The 20,619-nt window shown below is 35.4% G+C and overlaps 1 protein-coding gene across 4 annotated transcripts in view; it reads left to right on the top strand.

Annotated features, from left to right (window-relative positions):
• The window catches only part of HNF4G (hepatocyte nuclear factor 4 gamma), an 83,509-nt gene that overhangs the window by 49,843 nt on the left and 13,047 nt on the right, over nucleotides 1-20,619 (top strand). The window contains exons 1-3 of one of the 4 annotated variants that reach the window (XM_016153681.2): nucleotides 10,995-11,652; nucleotides 14,472-14,643; nucleotides 18,107-18,201. In XM_016153681.2, coding sequence (XP_016009167.1) covers nucleotides 11,517-11,652; nucleotides 14,472-14,643; nucleotides 18,107-18,201 — 403 coding nt within the window. In that variant the 5' untranslated portion in view covers nucleotides 10,995-11,516. Of the gene's footprint in view, nucleotides 1-10,994; nucleotides 11,653-14,468; nucleotides 14,644-18,106; nucleotides 18,202-20,619 lie in introns of those variants that run through there. The other 3 variants (XM_016153680.2, XM_016153683.2, XM_016153682.2) reach the window with 3 other exon arrangements.

The raw sequence follows: 20,619 nt of genomic DNA, 5'->3' as shown, positions 1-20,619 counted from the left end.
TTTAACGATCTTAATACTTCCAGTCTATGAGCATGTCTTCAATTTCTTTCATGTATGTCTTATAGTTTTCAATATCTCTTTGTCTCTGTCTCTTTTTCTATTGCTTTTCCTATCTATATCTATATATCAGCATATGTTTATTAACGTGTATATATATGAATTAGATATATGAATTAGATTTATGAATACTATATATGAATTATATATATATAATTGCAATCATGAGAGAAGACAAGGTTGCCAACCTTAACAGGGTAAGAACTGACAGCTAAAACAGAAAAGATCTCACATAAAGAGCTGAGTAGAGGTGACTATAGGGCTGAAAGTCCCGTTGCGGAAGCATACAAACAGAACATTCAAAGTGTGTATTATGAGTGTAGTATTAATGACATTAACAAATGTAGTCATTATCTTTTGAATGAAAGTTGTCTTTTGAAATGTCTGTTGTATATATAGTTCACTCCGTATCTTATACTGTCCTATGTTTTCCTCACCAGTACTTTGTTACCATAATTCACTTTGGAGACTATAAAGCTCTTTTTCAGTCAACAAACAAACAAACAAACAAACAAAAAACTGTATTTGTTAGATATCTCCGTACAACATTTTGCCCAGAGGAATTACAATTGTTATGCTAATATGTTAGTTCATGAATTATCAAACATTTTATGTGCATATTACTGCCTGACTGAGGAGATATTGGGGTTATGATGATATTTAAGATATTGTGTCTAAATAGCTTCAGGTATACCAGAATATGTTTATACGAACATTTGTTTTATAATAACTTTTAAATAAATAAATGCCTAATGATTAAACACTTGTATCTAATTTCCAAAAGGCTCGAGCATATTATCATAGTCGGCTCTTATAATTTTCAGAACACGTAAACGTATTACCACTATTGACTGTCATTTAAAATACATTGAATTTTCAATGAGGACACATGACTGAGGTTTACCATACTGTAGGTCAAGGTTTCTCGACCTCAGCACTGTTGGCCTGTGACCCAGGTAACTTGCTCTGCGTGAGTACTCTGTCTTTGTAAAATGTTTGCAGCATCCCTGGCCTGTACCTACTAGATACCATCGCCACTCCTCTTTCTTCGTTGTCACAACCAAAAGTGTCTCCGGGCATTTTCAGATGTCCCATTGGGGGCAAAAATCACCCCTCACTGAGACTAGTGCTATAGTTGGATGATTTTCCTAATGTGCCGCCTAATTTGGGTGAAGTGGTATTTCAAGAGCGATGTTTCGTGTAAGTTAATGTGCAGCTGGAACGATGCCATGCCCACAGAACAGAAGTGCTGCCGTATGCCTTTAATTAGCTGGGCAAAATGAACATAAGCACACCGCAAGACAGAGGACGCGAAAGAAAAAGCAAAGCTTTCGGAACCAGAAAGAACGTTTTGCATCCTCACTCTCTGCAAACGTCCCAAAGGCATAGAAAGTGACTTCCCTGAATCCACGGGATGGTCAATTTCTTCTCCTTCATGTTTTTCCCAAATGCTGGATCAGTCTCTAGAATCAAGGAGCTCGAACATTATATTTCTGTCCTTTTCCAACGGGCTTTCTGAGTAGCCCCTTTTCTAAGTAAATCCCACTGCTTCGATGGCCGCTTCCTGCAAAAAAAATTTAAATCATTAATTTCATTTTCTTCTTTCCATAATTATACTAACAAAACACATGGATCCCATTGCTAAATATATATTAAGCTAACTGTTTCGACACTTTGGATCCTAGCGATAAACACTGAATGAAGGAGAGGAGTGTCTGTGGCTCTTCTCCGTGTATGTTGAGCTGGTGAGCGTGAGCAGGTGGTGTGTGCGGTAGCGGAGTTCACACACATAGATGGAAGGGGTGAACTGTTGAAACTTTTTTTGGGTAAAGAGATTTAATGAATTTTTTAGAACCTCCCCTAAGTCCGTAAAACTGAAGAGAATATTAAATTTAATGAAAAGCTTACCAAGACATTGTATTACCACTTACATTGATTATAACGGACCAGAAAAACATAACTGTATTCATTTTTTAATATTTTTTATAGAAATATCAATAATCGTTAGTTCTCTAAGAACATCCTTGGTGTACTGGTGTGTGTCGTATAATGAAAACGTTTAACAGAAGACACTTTATATGGGCCACCTTGAGTTGCTAGAAATAGTGATACTTCCTTAAGATACAATCTTATGGCAGATTATTTTTTAGACTCTTTATTGAAGTATAATATAGATAAAGAAAAGTACACATATCATAAGTGTATAGCTTGATAAAGTTTCACAACTCTACACTCCCATGTATCCACAGATTAGAATTTGAGCACGGAGATCTGAGTACCTTTTAAAGATCTACTGCGAACACGCAATTCACATAGGTCGACTCTCTATTAATATATTTATTAAATAGAATTGTATGTGTAATATATGCACTATAAAAATTAACAATAAGGAATATGAATAACAAGGTAAGATTATAACTCTGGAAGGAACCGCTGTGAATTTGGAACACATAGTAAAAGGTCACTTAAGTCAATTGAAAACATTTACTAATTTCATGCCCAACCTCATTTCCCTCAGACTTAGCAAAGACTCAAGAAATTACAGGATCAGTCTGTTTGATTAAAATGGTTGTCTTGATCAATTTGTATCACGAGTAGTTTCAAAACCCTGCTCTATGTATTAATGTCCACAAGCTGTATGCTTTTTATGTTGTTGGAGTAGGAATGATAGCATTAGAACATAAGTGTTTCAGGAACTGTAGCCCATATACAGAATAGAGTACACATGATGACCTGAATGGAGAAGAGGAAGGAGGAAGTGAAAAGACTGGGAGGCTGTGGCAGTGGTCCACACAGGAAGTGAGTTCACCTTGAATGAGGAAATGCACTGTGGGAATTAATAGGTAGGGATAACAATGAATAGGTCAAGGTGAATAGGTATGACTTGGTTGCTATAATTGTTAAGAACTTATACATCTTCTCAACAATTTTATATATATATTTGTATACCATGATACATTTAGAGAAATCAGAACAGCAAGCTCTTTGGTTTGCTGTAGGTAAATGAGTTTAATTGTCTATATAAAACCTGGGAAGATGAATTGAGCCACCTGACATTCACCTCTAAGCCAACGAGTTCTATTGGCTTACCTGGGTCATTTTATTAACCTCACGGTAAAAAGATTGAATGTTTTGGTCCCCACTTATATTATTGGGTAGAAGTTTTACTTTATATGACATGAAAGCATTTTAGGGGGAAAAGGATTAATCAATAATAAGGATGTAAAATTATGTTTTGCAGTGAAGTAATCACTGTAATAAAAATTTGGAATTGCATTTCTAAATAGTGATAGTAATTTTAAACGTATGAGATTCCAAAGGCGGGGTGGGGGGAGGGATAGCAAATTAAATAATGAACATTTATGGGATAGATAAGGAAGATGAATAAAAGGGAGTGGCCACACAGCTAAAGGAGGAATTAGGATAATATAATTTAAAATCTGAACAGTTACCATATTTGGTAAGTCAGAGGTAGATTAGATGTGGAGCTAATGAAACTTAAATTCAGAGGCATCAGTTATACGAGCCTCCTTTGGGCCCTAGATGGGACCTTGGCAGTGTGTCTCTAGTAATTTATTCCTCTTAAAGAGGCCACTCAAAATTGTATAAGCTTAAGCCCTATGAAAAACAGATCGGCTCCTGTAAGTTTTACTGTATAGTTTTTCCTACTTAGTATTAATTTTTACTCATTTTAATTTAAGATAATAGTACTTATACCATAAAAATTATTCTGATTCATTCTTAACACTTGAGCAAACAATTTTTTTAGTCCTAGCATTTTGATACAAAAAAATATCAAATTTATTTAAATTTAATTTGTTCATGGCTTGCTTAAACTTTTCCAGAAGTCCATATTTCAAACCTGATTGTTCTTTTCTCTTTTTCTTTTCTTTTTCTTTCTTTTCTCTTCTCTTGTTTTCTGTTTCATTTTATTTTTTAACCATAACTGGACAGTTAACAGTGAGACGTACACAATATCTTTTATCATGATACATATTTATCATTGAAAAATTAACTTGCCCTAATTTATGTGAGTGGAACAGTGTTCACCCTAACAAACATCCCTCTTAATATCAGAATCCAATATTACAGTGAAATTCCTGGCTGAAAGTTTTTTATGTTTTGTTTTTAAATTAAAGATTTAAAAATAGGTTTTTACTTTTATGGACCTGGAACTAAAAAGTTATCGTTTGGTTTCCCATATCAAATAAAATGACTTATAAACATTTGGATCTTGATGCAACAAATATGGACAAAGAGAATGGATTTGTCAATATATATATATCAATTTTTTCTTTATATTTAAAACCCAAATACTAATCACAAAAATCTATTCATGTAGCTTTTTACAGATCGGCAGTGACTTAACAAATTAGCATAGGAGATTTAAAAATATGTATATATTTGAAAGACTACAAAAGACTGTAATTCTCAGAAAATTTTCTTTGCTTGAGGATAAAGTTAATATGTCACACAGCCAATGAATAGCTTCCTTTTTATTGCATATCAAAAACCTGAGTAGTAATGCATACATGTATGCATAGTGGGTCCTCACTATTTTCAGGTTCCACGTTTGCGAATTTGCCTACTTATAAAGTTTATTTCTAACCCCGGATCGGTTTTCGAGGTGCTTTGTGGTCAGCCATGTGTGGATCTGCTGTGGCGAAGTTTTAGCTGCGTGAGGGGACTGTCCCCATTGAGGTCAAACGGGTGGCCTCCGCCTTCCTGTTTTAGCTTGGACACACGTGTCCTTGTCACAGCATATTTAGTGCCATGTTTTCCTCATTTTTATGCTTTTTGTTGGTGATTTTGCTGTTTGAAATGGCCCCATCTGTGGTACTGAAATACAGCCCAGTATTGTTGATTGCGGGAAGGTTTGTGCTGCTTTACAGCAAAAACACTCGCCTCACACCCGCTTCCCCGCTTACAGCGCTGTCCCCGTGGCTTCGACATTAACGAGTCAACAACATGTGTATTGAACGAGGGGTTTGTAAACAGAAACCCACGTAAAACAAGGTCGCACATTGACTGGCCAATGAAAATGTGACCAGAGGCTCATAGAAACCTCACCCTGTACTTCTCCTGAGAGCAAGCAGCCCAATATTTGTTAATTCAGAATTTTTAGCCACTTCCCACTGAAATGCCAGAGGAAAAACAGTAACTTCAGACAGAACGTGAGGAATCAGAGAGCCTGAGGGTTTATAACTCTTTCGGTCCACCTGTAAACCAGTAAATTTGCTGTTTCAAAGTCTAAATATGTGAGACATTAATTCTATTTCTCAGTCTGGTTTTATGGATTCAGAGGAAGGATAGCGGTTCAATTATCCATTTCTTTATAGAAATATAAATTATTGCCATTATTATTATCATTTGAGTGTAAGTTTCATGAGGGCAGGGATTTCTCTGTTCTTATAGAAATTCTCAGTGACTAGAAATGTGTTTCGCATACAAAATATACTTATGAACGCAACATAAATGTATTCTGTTGAACTTAATTATTTGCATATGTATTTTATTTACACATTCAATAAGTATTTGTGGAGTGTCAACCATGTGGAGACAATATTCTAGGCTCTAGGCACATAATAATGAATAGAGCGTTTAAAATCAATAATTTAGAGCTTACAGCAGTGGTTTCTACACTTTGCTGCACACACTGGATTCACCTAAAGGTTATTAAAACGTTGATACCTGACCCTCACCCCCAGACATTCTAATTTAATTGGTATCTGATGTAACTTGGACCTTGGGGTCTTTAAAAGTTCCCCCAGATGATTCTGATAGGCAGCAGAGTTTGAGTCCCCAGCCTGGTGTGTAAGTTGGGCACTAAGTCCAAATTATTGAGTTGTCAGACCTGGTGTTACTTTAATTTTGAAACTTAGCACATTGCCAAAAACCATGACCTTACCTTAATGTTTAGTTCACGTTAATATTTGTTTGCTATTAAATGTTGTCTTATATTTTTCTTCTAAAAGAAATATTATCGTATTTGTGAAAAAGTAATCAACATTGCTTTTTTCAAAAAGAAATTTTTCTGAAGAGGTGAAATATTTAACATTTCAATTGAGATTACCATATACCTACCTTTATTAAATGGAACACAAATATTATTTAGTTTTATCTAAATTAAATATCATTAATACGTTATTCTTTCTATGCATATGAAAAAACTTTCAGGAGAGGTGTCGGGAAGTTATTGAGTATATGATTGTGCATGTAATCTATTACTACATTTTCGAAATGAAGAAAAAATAACTTTTGTATACATGCTGTAGTATGTATACATGTATGTATGCATTTGGTTCCCAGATGCTAAAGTTTAGCAGTCGCTATAATATACCTGTTCAAAATGTTCAAATGTGGCAGTGCACTCAACGTAGTAAAACTGTTGCTGTTTCCATTAAACATTATCACCTCTTCAGACCATATTTGAAATAGACACTGGTAACTTCCTTTCATTTTACAACATGCAGCAACTTGCCTATCGGAGAGCCGCCACAATCTTAAATATTCTGACTGATTTTGCTGAGTTGGCTGTGGCAACGATGATAATGCCCATTGTAAAATCAAATGCAGAAATAGTGACTGTGGAATCCTAACATGTTCCTCATATCCAGACTTTTTTTTAAATTTTCCCTACCACTATATCTATATTCCAGTTAATAATTTAGTGCTAATCAGCTCCTTATCTTCTGAAAAGGAGAGTCTGTTTCAAATCACAAGGCAACTGACCTTGAAGGTAAATTAAATATATGCAGATTTCTCCTATCACCTCTAAACTTTTATTCAGAGTAGTTTCTTGGTTCCATTTAGATCTCTGCTGTGTGCTGCGTAATCCGTTTGTCTATCCGAACAGCAACTGATTGAATTATAATACAGTTTCTATTCTTTCTTAGTTTTGGATTTGCATTTCTTTCTATAACTAGAAATACAGGAACAAGAGAAACTGCTAATTTGCTTTTGGGATTAGTATGTATTTTTGGTAATGAAAAGTAACCTCTAAGGAATACATTTAAGAACAAATTTTATTAACTGTAACTTTAAAATAAAGTGTTTTAATATTGATATTAGCGTTCCAAATTATTTTCATGAAAAAGTCTTTTAGGAAAATAACCTTGATTTTTATTAGCCTGTTTTCTGTTTTAAATCACGCTATGAAGACATGATTAAATCAAATATAAAGTGTAGAACAATTTAACAGGCTTAATAGTCTTGCAGATAAGATAGAAAGAAATGTTTTTACTATCTCAAATAGTCAGTAGTGAATTGAGTTTTTTTTCCCAAACACTACGTTTTCATTTTTCATTATGTTGCTCTAAAGAAATTTAAATATTATATTTTATATCCCGATTTAGAAAACCATTGCTCTGAGAGAGATATTTTTCAGTAACACTAGTCATGCTATTTAAAATCTACCTTTTATCTGCAGATAGTACTGTCTGTCTCCCTAGGGTATTTGACCTGACTAGTCCTGAGAAGGTCTGCGTTGGCCTGCAAACCACGAGATCACACGCAGGAGCAGTAGCTTCTTGCTCAGTTTACAGACGGATACTACAAAGTGACTTCTATTGAGAGAGAGTGTCAGTAGATCACAGTTTATGATATATATTTATATTTTCGAGCATAGCTAACATTTACATATTTCACTTTAAAATATGTATGCTACTTATTACAAATTACTGTCTTAAGAATTAGCATGAATGTTTGATGTTTTTCCCAATGAAACCTTTAGAAGAGAACTTAAAAGTACTCAAATTTATGTTGAATATAGGGGTTAGTAACATTAAGTCCCATTTATTGAAGGGTAATTGGTTCTATGTCATCTAGGCATAAAATTAATACAGTTTTTTTTATACCTACTTAAATTTTTAGTCTAATGTTGCCTAAATGAATTTACTCATAAGAAAGTAATTGAAGTAATAATGAAAAAACTTCCTGGGTGGTATCCATTTTTCCTTTCTGAAAATAACTGAATTTGAAATTTGAAATTTAAAAGTTTTAAATTTGAAAATTTGTAAACAAATACCTTAATTATTTCACATATCTAAGGTTTATACAGATCAATTGTATAATTTTATTTTGTTCAACTGTGCCATGGACATGTTTCTAAAAATCAAATTTACTAAATTACGAAAATTTCACAATCAGTATTGAACAGAAAACACCAAAGATACTAAGGAGTGTGACACTTGCTTTGGTTATGATTCACAGTTAAAAATTCAAAAGTCGCCATGACTCAAATTGTTTCACTGTGACATTTTCTTCTTTTTTGTCTTTTCTTTTTTTTCTTTCTCGTTCTCTTCATTGTCCTTCTCTACTCCCCTTTAAGCAAATGAAAACATTCTGCATTTAGCCGGATTAATTTTAGAAGTAGAGAGGGGGGGATTGGACATAGAATATAAATTAATTTTTAACTACAGTTTTCTCATGTTAAAATCAATTCAGGAGAAACGCTAACAATCCCCACTTAGCCCACTCCCTGGAGTAACTCAGGCTCTCGACTCTGTGGAACGTACGAATTCACTTCCTTAAATAGCAGTCACGTTTTTTTGCTATATTTTACATTTCCCTGATTACATTTTCTATGATAGAGTTCAGTTCTTCATAAATATGTTTTTAGTTTATTTTGTTTTGGTAAGATCATTTAACACGAGATCTTCCCTTTCGGCAAATTTTGAAGTGTATAAAACGTTGTTGCCGAGTGGTCAATGTTGTACAGCGATTTTCACAGAGTATTCATCTTGCTTAACTGGAATTTTATGCCCTGTGATTAGTAACCCCCCCATCTCCCTCCCTCTGGCTCCTGGCAGCCACTACCCCTCTCTGAGTTTATGAGTTTGACCACTTTAGGTTTCTCATATATGTGGAGACTTACGCAGTACTGTCTTTCTGTGACGGACTCATTTTACTTAGCATGATGCTTTTCAGGTTCAGCCATGTTGTGGCATGTATTAGTCGTTCACTCCTTTTTAAGGCTGAATAGTATTCCACCATATACCACATATTTCTTATCCAGTTATTTACTGATGGAAATTTGTATTGTTTCCATCTTGGCTGTTGCGAATAGCACTGCGATGTCCCCTGCCCATCTGACCACCTTCACTTAGTTATCAAGGGTCACTTATGTTTCTTACCTAGTGTGTTAGCGCCATTCATTTGTGTTCTTTCATTTCATTATTTAGTTCATTGCATAATCCAATGAAACATAAGTGTTAAAAGAAATTTTTCCTTATAACAAACAAGGGAAACACTTTGGAAGTGGATAAAAATAAATTGATTAAAATATACAAACTATTTTGAAAAAAACATAAAATTCTAACAGGCTTCTACATTCCAGTTGCTTTACAGATAGCTTTGACTTTGTTCTCTATTTAAAAAATACTAGAAATCAAAGGCATTGTATGGGATTTATTTTTAAAAATTAATAAAAAAATCTTAAGCAGTGGATTCTTACTCAAAAATTCTTGGTTATCCAATGAAACAGTAGCAATTAAACATATTTAATTCAAATACACTATTAAACATGAATATACCATTTTTATGATTTTCTATTTTATGGGCTTAATCAGTTCAGTAAATTACCAATCCTAAAATTTAAGAAATGAGGACGTCTGCTATATTTTTCAATTTCTTTGAGAAAAAAAACTAAACTGAGGCTAAGTGGATCTGTATGTATTCAAGTAACCTTTGTCTTACTTGATAATGGACCAAAAGCCATTCATATAACTTTTATTACTATATCTCGTTATAATTGTCTTATTTTATTAGTTATTGTTGGTAATCTCTTACTGCACCTAATTTAGAAATTAAACTTTATCACAGGTATATATGTGTAAGAAAAACATGGTGCATATAGGTTCAGTACTAACCACATTTCAGGCATCCACTGGAGATCTTAGAACATATCCCTTGCGAATAAACGGGAGACTCCAGATTCCTCATTTTTCTGAGTGTTTTGCAGTCTTATGAATGAATGGTTCTCTACCTTTTCTTTCCTTCTCCTTCTGTTGGGACACTCCCATTGGTTCACACAGGAAACACGTCTGTGTCAGTTTACCACAAATGAGAACCACTTCATGCAAATGAAAGCCATTGGATTTGCTTGCTGCTCACTTCTCCAAAAGCTGAATAATTCCAGTGAGCATTCGCTATAGAAAATCAGTCCCTACAATTTATCCCCCAAACATAATCCTTCCAAATTAAGAGTGCTACAGGATGTGAAGGCAGGGAGGCTGTTCCGATGATCACTGATTTAGTGAATCTGCTGCTAACGTAACTCACTGCTATTTTCTCTGCTGTTCTTCACGTGGTTTTGAGTTTAAGAGACCAGCCTTCCCAGATGAAAAATAAAATAATTTGTACAATACGTTATTCACCAGTTTTATGATTTTAAGAAATTCAATAAAAAATATTACTTTATAGTAATCTTTAACAAAATGTGGACAATGAAATTCTGACTTTTTAATGAAATGTGGGTGGAGTTCTTTCTTATAAAATAAAATCAATAAGCATATTCTCAGAAGTAAAATGAAATCATTTAATGCGCTCTTCTAAATGTGCCTTGTTGCATGTACTCATAAAAGATATCCCTTGCTATATGGATGTTAGATATTAGAAGGCTGATGATGGTGTTGTGTAGATCCCCACACGCTGGGTAATTTTATTTCCGGTAATACCTAGAGTGTAAAAAGCATCAGATGTCAAAAGAAATGAAATTTTATTCATGTCACAATTATTTTTCTAATGTCTACGACATACTAGCAATTACACTTCCGCTGTTGGAAAGTTTACAAATATCCAAGGGTCACAGACTCATAAATTGACAGGGTTTTTTTAAATATATATATAAATGTATTTTATCATATGTTTTTCTTCGTTCAACTACACAGTAACAGTGATTAATATAAATCATTGACTTTTTAAAAAATCTCTTTCTTGAGATTACCTTATGCTATGCTCTAAATCCCCATGACTATTTAATAACTACTAATTCATACTCCTTGATAAGTTAGGGGTTAACTTACAGTCTTGACTTATTAAATTTATAACAATCAAGTCCCACCTTTTAGAATGTGCGGTATATGATTTCGGCTCCTTAAGTGGGATAGATCATGTTATAATTACAGTTTAAAACCTGAGAGATTCTCTTTTCTATTTCTAATCCTCTTAATGACATCATTTATTGTCTACTGGAAATCAATTTAGGAAATCGTGTTAGTCCACTAAGCACTTCAGATAAGGTGATTCCACGAAGCATTCCAAGATTATCACAAGGAATTGCTTTCGTCTGCCATAAAAGAAAAAGAAGCAGAATATGGCCTGCTGAGGGAGTTTACAGTTCTGCAGCCCCTCCCACTACAGCACATAAGTCACTCAGTTACAATTAACTTTGAGTTCTCACTCCCAGATTGAAAGCCAAACAGCCACCACACACTCTGGGCCTGTGGTGGTGGACTTGTATGTGTGTTTCTCAATCAATGATGAGGGTATCGGAACCGATACTGGACATGGACATGGCAAATTACAGTGAAGTTTTGGACCCGACATATACAACATTGGAGTTTGAAACTATGCAGATCCTGTATAATGCAAATGGTGAGTTCTCATCTGCTTGGAAATATGAAAAGCATAAGTAAGTTTCGTGGGAGAGGTAAGAATGAGCTTCCCCGTGTTTTATTGCTGGAAAATTCGGGTCTTGCTTTCAAGGCCACAAATCTGAGCTTTTGCACTTTGTCACAAAATTTAAATTAATTGCGTTATGTCTATTTTATGTTTGAGATAGAAAAAGCCTAGTTATGTGTAATGAAGTAACCTCAGAATTCTGTCATGGGCCTGTTAGGAAAAAAGAGTAGTTTCAGCAGTGATTTTATTTACTGGAAATCACAGTAATAAGTAATATTAGCAGATGGGCTGTAAAGCATATTTCCTATGCAGTATTTAAAATGACGTATGGAACAGAGATTCCAAAGGACACGGGAGAGGTCTACCGGTACCTTTTCTTCTTATTAGTCCAGCTCTGAATTGCTGGTGATGAGAAACTGCTTTGAAGATTACAGGCAGGTTTTTATACTGAACACAAATATGAAAGGAAATAAAGGTTTATGTTATAGCCCCACTCGACAGACTAACGTTTAGCCTCACAAAGCTCTTGGTATTTATCTACGACAACATTTTAACTTTAAATGAGATGAATTGTTTAGGATTCATGTCTTTATATAATACAGTTCAATATTGACTTTAAATTTATTTTTTTAAGTAAAAATATTGTCCAAGATTAGGTATAATTGGTAGAACTCCTAAATTAAACTAATAATGTATACCTTGGGAAATGATGTGTGTGTTTTCAGAATTACAATGGATCCTGTACACAAAGTATCATAATAGTCTGTGATGCTGCATTATTAGTAGGACAAGTTTTTTTAATTGTCAGAAGTGAATTCTGACATTTTAGCACAAAGATAGTAAAAATGAACCAATAGTGCAAATTTTAGGAAGTCACTATTTTGATTCCTTATGTTTAGATTTGATTAGAGGTATTCGATAGAGTATTTATCTTAATGTAATTATGATTTTTTTAGACGAGATTGCTAAATAGTAGGGACATGTTTACCATAAATATTTACTAAAACAACTGAGTTTCCAAAGTGATGTTTAACTTGTTTTCATATAATAATATTTTATATAAGTATGATATTAAACTTAAATCAAGACTTGAATTTTTTTCATATTTCCATATAATCTGTCAGCATGCAGCAAATCCTTAACACTTCTAATTGCTGTGTTTCTAATCTATTTTGTGTGTGTAACAAAAGGGAAATTCTTAGATTTAAATTCTAGTGTCACATGATTAACCTTAAGCGTATTCTCTTTAAGGTTTTTTTAAACTTTATAAAATTTTACATGATAATACCTGTCTACACAGAAGTATTAATAAGTAGAATATATGTGCAGTAACAGAATGTAATTGAGACATGACAATCTTTAATTTTATCTTTTGTTATATTGGAGATATAATTGTGAACTGTTATGTTTACATTAGATAATTTATGATAAATTAAAAATTTTAAATGTTATTTTACATATTCAATATTTTGAGTATATACAGATTTTTAAAGATATAATGAACATTAACTCATTTAAGAAATATTTAAGTAAAAATATCTTCGTAGGTCTTTTTAAGCTTCTGACTTCAAAGCTATATGTTAGATGCCTACTCCACGCCAGGCATAGTTCTTAGAGCTGGAAGGCAGAGGGGTGAATAAGACAGATAAGTTTTCTGACATCATGAAGTCTGTATTCATGGATAAATATGGATCACAAGTGAGCAAACTAATACAGAATATAATTTTAGACAATGAAGCAGTTATTTAAAAAAAATAAGCAAGGTTCTAGGTTCTACTTGGAAGGCAGATGGGAGGTGACCTTTTAGAAGTGTGTTCAGAAGACTTTTCACAGAAACATGTGAGATTGGAGCAGAAACTGGAGAGAGCTAGCCGGATGAAATTCCTGAGGACGAATTTTCCTTCCGGGGAGAAGGAACAGCAAATATAAAGGCTCTGAGACGGGAACAGACTTCGAGCGCAAAAAAAAAAAAAAAAAAAAAAAAAAAAAGGTGACATTGTTGAGAGTTGTGACCGGGACAGAGAAATAGTAGCAGTAGCGCCATGTAGTGGGAAGGGGGAGGGGGGAGGGCGTCAGCACCCAAGGCGAGGTGTACGTATAGCTAATGTTTGATGCAGAAGGCTGACGGATGTCACTTCCTTAGGCCAGGAGCACTCTGGGGCTTTGGGGTCGTAAGCTGCAGGGGTACAATGCGAAAGAAGGGAAGAAAGTAGGGTGCTGTGGCTGCAGGGGCATTGCCGGCGGGATAAGGGTGGCCACAGTGAAAACGTGAGAAGTTATGGATTCGATAAATATTTTCAATGTGGACTTCACCGTTGGGTTGGCTACAACCCAGTGACTGCTCACAGGCCACTGTCCCCAGGGCCCGGGGTGGCACCACCGACTGGCATGGCGAACTGGAGGAAGAACTCAGAGCTGCTTTTATACATCGATTCCATCTAGGTACCTGGGCATTTCGGACCAGTAGCCATGGGCGACATCAAGACTAGAGTTCAACGGGGGGATTTCAATCACACGGTTGATATTAAGTGTCATGAGACAGGGTGAGCGGCCTTTGGGAAAGAGCGTAGTTGGCGGACCAAGCCTAAAGTGCCCCAAAGTGTGATTGTCCGATGCATGAAAGGGGACATTGGAGTGGACGCTGGCAGAAGCGACGAGCGACTAACCGGAGAGCGGTGGCCTGGGCCTCCCTGAAGCCCAGGGACGGGCCCTCGCAAGCCCACGGATATTTGGGAGGGCGATTTAAGGCAGAAAGACGCTACCCTCCTTTTTTCTTTTTCTTCCTTTAGCAGATAGTTCTGCCCCAGAGACGACAAGTATGAATACCGCAGACAACGGCGTCAACTGTCTGTGTGCCATCTGCGGGGACCGAGCGACAGGCAAGCACTATGGAGCCTCCAGCTGTGACGGGTGCAAGGGCTTCTTCAGACGCAGCATACGCAAGAGTCACGTCTATTCCTGCAGGTACTGGACATGTTCCTTTTAGGAAAGGTATCCCTGGAGGTGCTTCAAAATGGCGTGCCCGAAGGAAGGGAATAAAATTCAGAGCTTTCACATTTCCGTGACTCTGAGAACCGAGTCTGTGAGCTACATTACGAGTGACGATGTGTGGGTGTGTAGGCAGGACGCATTCACGAGGTGGTTCTCTTTATGAAACATTCAGACTTATAAAATGCACATAAAAATCTCCACATCCTTAACACTCAACGTGGTGACACCTCCTGTCACCTCTCTCAGAGGTAACTACTGTCTGAAACTTACTGTCTTTCAGCCTTGCGTTTCTTTATTGCTTTATCACATGTTCATATACCAATAGACATATTTAAAGCTGTGTTGAGATGATTTCACAGTGCATGCATTTTTCTGCATATTGATTTTTCTTCTAAAATAGTGCAGATGATTTTGGTAACGTGTTGATGCTAATGAATGAAATTACATTTTCAACCCTAGGATTTTAAATGTAGTTCTCATGCCACAATTTCACCATTGAATTTAATGTTTTATCTAAAACTTATTTACTTACATTGTAGGTGCCCTACATTTCTAGTAGGCAGTTTTGTTTGTTTGTTTGTTTGTTTTCCAAAAAAAAATCTAGTCAGCAACACAGCACAGTTTAGAGTTAGAAACTCCACATTGAATATTCAAATGACAGTTATTAAATGCATATTATATCTATGTTAAATATGGGCTATTCAAAGTGATTAATTATAACAGAAAAATATCTGTGTTTGTTCTGTCAATGAAAGGAATATGTAAGGTTTTAGGAACACTATGTTGTTTTAGGAACAGGATATGTATTTGGGAAGAACTTAACTCTGTTCCAGCATGATCCCATTCCATTTCTAGAGGTGTCGAAAAAAGTTAACATGTAACCCCAAATATCTAACTAGTGTTCCTAGTAATTTTTCCAGGAAAGCTTAGTAGGTCAAAAAGTGTAAATCATTCACTTTAAAACCTTCTCGGTAAACAAAAAATAATATTTAGATGGGTCTTGCTTTTATACGCATCAACACTCTAAAGGTGAAAAGTAGATCAAGTAGATTTCCAAAACTATCAACTAAAAGAAATACAAAATAACACGTAAGTGACACTTAAGCCACGCATTCTGTTTAAAGTGGAGTACACGTGTGTGAAAACGATGATCCAAACAACTCAGCCCAACAAAAAGTTTCAAGAATCACAGAATATCAGCGCAAAGGGCTGTCAGGATGTCCACCTGCCTGGGAAAAGTAGGAAAGGAGCGTTCACAGAGCCACTTTGGGAAATTTAGAAGCTGCTCCAAGGACCCGCGCAGTTAACTGCTCCCTCCTTCCCATCGGGGGTCCTGCCGTCCCCTCAGCCTTCCTTACGTCCTGCGCTATTAGGCAACGGCCATAATGTTCTGTTTGAAAAAGTTAGGATCCTGATGCCAGTTGAGGGGCCTAAAGGTTTTGTTAAGATCAAGCTGTGCTGGTCTCAAATTTGTCCGTTTTGTTAGATTTACAAATTTCATTGCCACTCTATCTGATCCATCACAGGGGAGGTGGGCGTTTTCTCTGAAAGCACTTTAAATGACCGGCTCAATGCTTCTCCCATCATGAGATGCATTGTGGCTATTCGTAAACTTGCATGTGCGTTCTATTAAGGTATACGTTCTGTGAACAGAGGAGACAGGTAAAAGTCCTCCGTTTAATCCCTACACCAGGATGTTCTACACAGTAGGAGCCTAATAAGGTTTCCCCATTTTTGTAGAAATTCAGTGTTAATTGGACGTGTTCTGTCGTGCTTATCGGTAACCGGGTCCGCTCTCCTGAGTCTCAGCTGTGCGTTCCCAATGAATCTTGCTCTTCCCTGCCCCCGACGTGTACCTTCCTGCTCCATTCCAGTAGGTTTTATGATCATTCAATTTTAAGCGGCCACCTTTGTTTTATAGAAGAAATATTTTCCTGTATAGATCACAAAATATGTTTTTTTATTCTTATTATTAATAACCAATTATAAATAATCCGGAACACATCATACATATGGGTAATTTTAGGCTAGAATTGCGAAGAGATGTTATTGCTTAATATGTGATTAATATTTACCCCAAGGTCTTAACCCTTTATGGCAAGTCCTCCCTGTCTTAATGATTGTAAATTAATAGGGGTGAAGGGGGTGGGGAGGAGTTAAATAGCATTCCCAAGTTCTGTGGAGATGGAATGGTGGACCTGGAAATCAAGCTCGGGACTAAATCCAGAGAATGCACTCTTTTATTTTTAAGTGGACAGTTAGTTTTTTTATATGTCCATAGAGCTGTGCAGCCATCACTACAATCAGTTTGGAATATTTTCACCACTGTAAAGAAGCCGCACTGTCTTTCCCCCTAACTCCCTCCAACTAGTGAGAGGCAACTGTTAGTCTACTTCCTATTTCTGTAGATTTGCCTCTTCTGGACATTCGATGTATCTTAAATTTTCTGCAATATGTGCCCTTTTGTGTCTGACTTTTTTCATTTAGAGTACTGTTTCAAAGGTCCATGCGTGTCGTAGCAGGTATCAGTACTCGCTTCCTGTAACTATCCATTGTGGGGTGTACCTCAGTTTGCTTATTCACTAGCTACTAGGCATTTGGGTTGTCCCTACCTTTTGGCTATTATGAATAATGCTGCTATGGACATTTGTTTACAAATGTTTGTATGAACATATGATTTCATTTCTTTTGGGTTTACATCTAGAGGTGGATTGCCGAATCATGGTAACTGTGCGTTTAACTTTTTAAAAAAACTGTCGGACTTCCTCCTAAGCAGCTGAAGCATTTTCTGTTATAACCAGCAACGTATGAGGGTTCCTATTTTTTCCACATCCTCATCACCAATTGTTATTGTCTGTGTTTGTTTGTTTGTTTGTTTGTTTGTTTGTTTCTGATCGTAGCCATTTCGGTGGAGGCCGGGCGGGAGCAGGTGGTAGCTAACTGTGCACACTTAGTGTTAGTGCTGTTCTCGACTGCCCTTTGACATGTAGCTCGGTATGTTGATTGGATACGAGGCCCATTTAAAGTTAATCGAAGCATATTTCAAATGAGCAAAGCGTGAACATGCAGAGGAATGACATTCTGATATATTCTCCAGCACACCAAAAACATTTAGCAATAAGCAATTAAAATTTGTATGCCAAAGATTTTTAAATTAGGTTTGGCTTTCATGATAGAAATGACCAAGACACTGGGCAAAAGTGAGATTTCATTTGGTTTTATTTTATTATAAAGACTGCGCAAGAGGTAAGGCTTATATTTTCATGCCCATGCTGATCATGAGGCAGAAAAGCCATAGCTAATTGTCCTCATACCTCCTTTCTATTGGGACATTTTTGGCCATACATATTTAAAGTCTATTCGTCTGCTTATTTGCTTTTTTTTCATAAATAATTTTCTGTAAACTAATACATCTTTTTTTTTTTTGCTACTATAGGTTCAGTCGTCAATGCGTTGTGGACAAGGACAAAAGGAATCAATGCAGATACTGTCGATTAAGAAAGTGTTTTAGAGCGGGAATGAAGAAAGAAGGTAATACTGTACAACACGATACGATGCTTAGCATTACTGATCAAGGTTGTCATGTTCACTTAGTCATCATGTTTTCACGCAAGTTCAGGTTTTCCTCAGTTTTTTTTTTTTTTTTCAATGAGGAATCTATGCTATGGTTCCTTAAGTGTAAGAATTACCCAAGAACGTTGGAACGCAGCTAGTAAGCAGTGCAGGCAGTTGTCACGTGACGACTGAGACCACACACCGTTCTCTGCACTGCTGGGTTGTGCCCGGCAGCAGAAGTGTGGTCTATATCACATTCCAATTTCTCCTTTCATAGATTAGCGGCAAAATCTATTAATAGGGAAAAATTATAAGTGTGTCTTTAAACACATTTTTATTGTCAATAACAACTGAATGTCCTTATTTATTTCCTAAACATTAACTTATCATTGACTTTTTATGCATCCATTTATTTATTTTACAAATATTTATTGGGCATCACTACTTCCCAAACACTGTTCTGGATGTGGAGGTTCCAATAATAGAATAAGCCTTCCTCTCAGGGAACTTACATTCTGTTGAGAGACGTAGACTAGATATTCTAATTTTATTTTGAATGTATGAAATAATCTCATTATATGATCCTGCGCTGTAGATATGATTAATTTAGAAACAAGTATGTTGAATATGTTTAAATGCCTGGAGAGAATAGCAACTACAAGATCTTTTGCTTTTCAGTTTTGCTTCAAAGTTATGCCTATCCCGTACAAAGAGATACTTTTCAGAACTATTTCACAAACTATAAAAATATTAAATCACATCTCTGTGCTACAGAAACGTAAGATGTATTAAGCCTGTCTTGACCATAGCTATTTTTCTTTGTCACTCAATATTTTGAGGACACAAAAACTCCATTAGTTTCATTCAAGTCGCTTGTCTCAGAAAAGAAGGCAAACGAGAGTACCAAATTAAAGGAGAAGCACTTTCCTATTTAAAAATGTCTGATTTCTAATAGAATATTTTGTAGTTTATAGGATTAATTACACACTTTGTCAGACATCTTTATCCATTTCTTACAAAAGTACAAGCAAATCAATTCCTATATATCCTTTGTTTTACAGGAAATAAAATTATTTTCAAAAATAGTAGAATTATATCTTCTACTAGTTGGAATAATACTTTATTTTTTTTTCCTAAATAGATTAGAAAGTGACTTTTGGGTTTAAGAGTAGTTCTATTTCCCTTACTTTTAATAATAGCATAATATCAAGATTACTTTTAGATGGAAATGTATATAAACATAGTTTAAGTAAAAAAAATATAGCATAAGGTTACAAATATCATTTTTCTAAAGATTGATCATGTAAATTAATAAAAACATGGCTTCCATTTTAATTTTTTATCTCCACAAATGTATTTCATCAGTTTAAACTGAAAAATCAATGACAAATTTAGTTTTTTTAAAAAAAGAAGGGGAGAGTAAGCTACCGGTAAACATAATTTTAAGTAAAATGCTAATGATTTATTCCAGCCGAAAGACTACTCATGCTTAAAGGCAAAAGTCAAGTATTTTCTCTTCCAAATTAATGAGTTAATATCTAATAGTAAGTTTTGGGTAAATTTTGAAGTAGAAATTTGTGAATTTTTTAATAGAAGAATAATTTCATTAAAAAGTTGACTGTTTAATGTCTTATCTTTCCAGCAGAACCGAACATTAACTTAAATAATTAGGATTTATAGGCCTTTTTTTCATTCTTGTTGATTAACAGAGATAATTTTACCTCCTAAGTTTTGAATCCAACTTTGACATCTGCTTTACATTTATATATTTATGTGACAAATATACAAGTATATTTCACACTTCTCTGTATTTAAACCTTAGTTTTCAAAAAGGAATTTGGGGATGCGCATTGTTCTTTCTTTCCCGTTTGAAACAAGTAGACCTTGTTCTCTCAGAGAAGCCTTTCACATAACCCATGAGATCCCTTCACCTTTCCAAAACGGTAATGTTCAAACCTCAGTCTTCTCAGGCGAGATTCCCCGCATGCTGCTTCTTGTGCTGTATTAACGTTTGTAAACTTTCCCCAAGGACATTGCTTCACAAGAGATCATAAGACTGTAATTTTAAAATCATAAGTAAAATAAATTTTTCCATTTTTGCTAGTGTTTTAGAAGAAAAAGAAAATGGAAGTTTCAAACTCTGTGACTCATGTCTTCTAACAGTGAATACCCTCTTATCTTTGACCTGGTCGATCTCGCAGGCGATGCGCTTCTCTAGTTATCTTGTGGTTTTATTAACTTTGAGAGACTGGAAAACCATCTTAGGAAGATACAGCGTGGCTGAACTGGCTGACCCGACACTTTCTAACTTGCACGCCATCTTGAAGTCCCAAAAGGCACTAACTATTTTATGAGCTCAAGTGACAGGCCTGGCTCTTTCTACTTTTAAAAGTG

The sequence above is a fragment of the Rousettus aegyptiacus genome, unplaced genomic scaffold, assembly GCF_014176215.1.
Source record: "Rousettus aegyptiacus isolate mRouAeg1 unplaced genomic scaffold, mRouAeg1.p scaffold_m13_p_15, whole genome shotgun sequence".
NCBI classification, from domain to species: Eukaryota; Metazoa; Chordata; class Mammalia; order Chiroptera; family Pteropodidae; genus Rousettus; species Rousettus aegyptiacus.
Note: the sequence above shows the minus strand (reverse complement) of the source record. Positions and strands in the feature narration are given on the sequence as shown.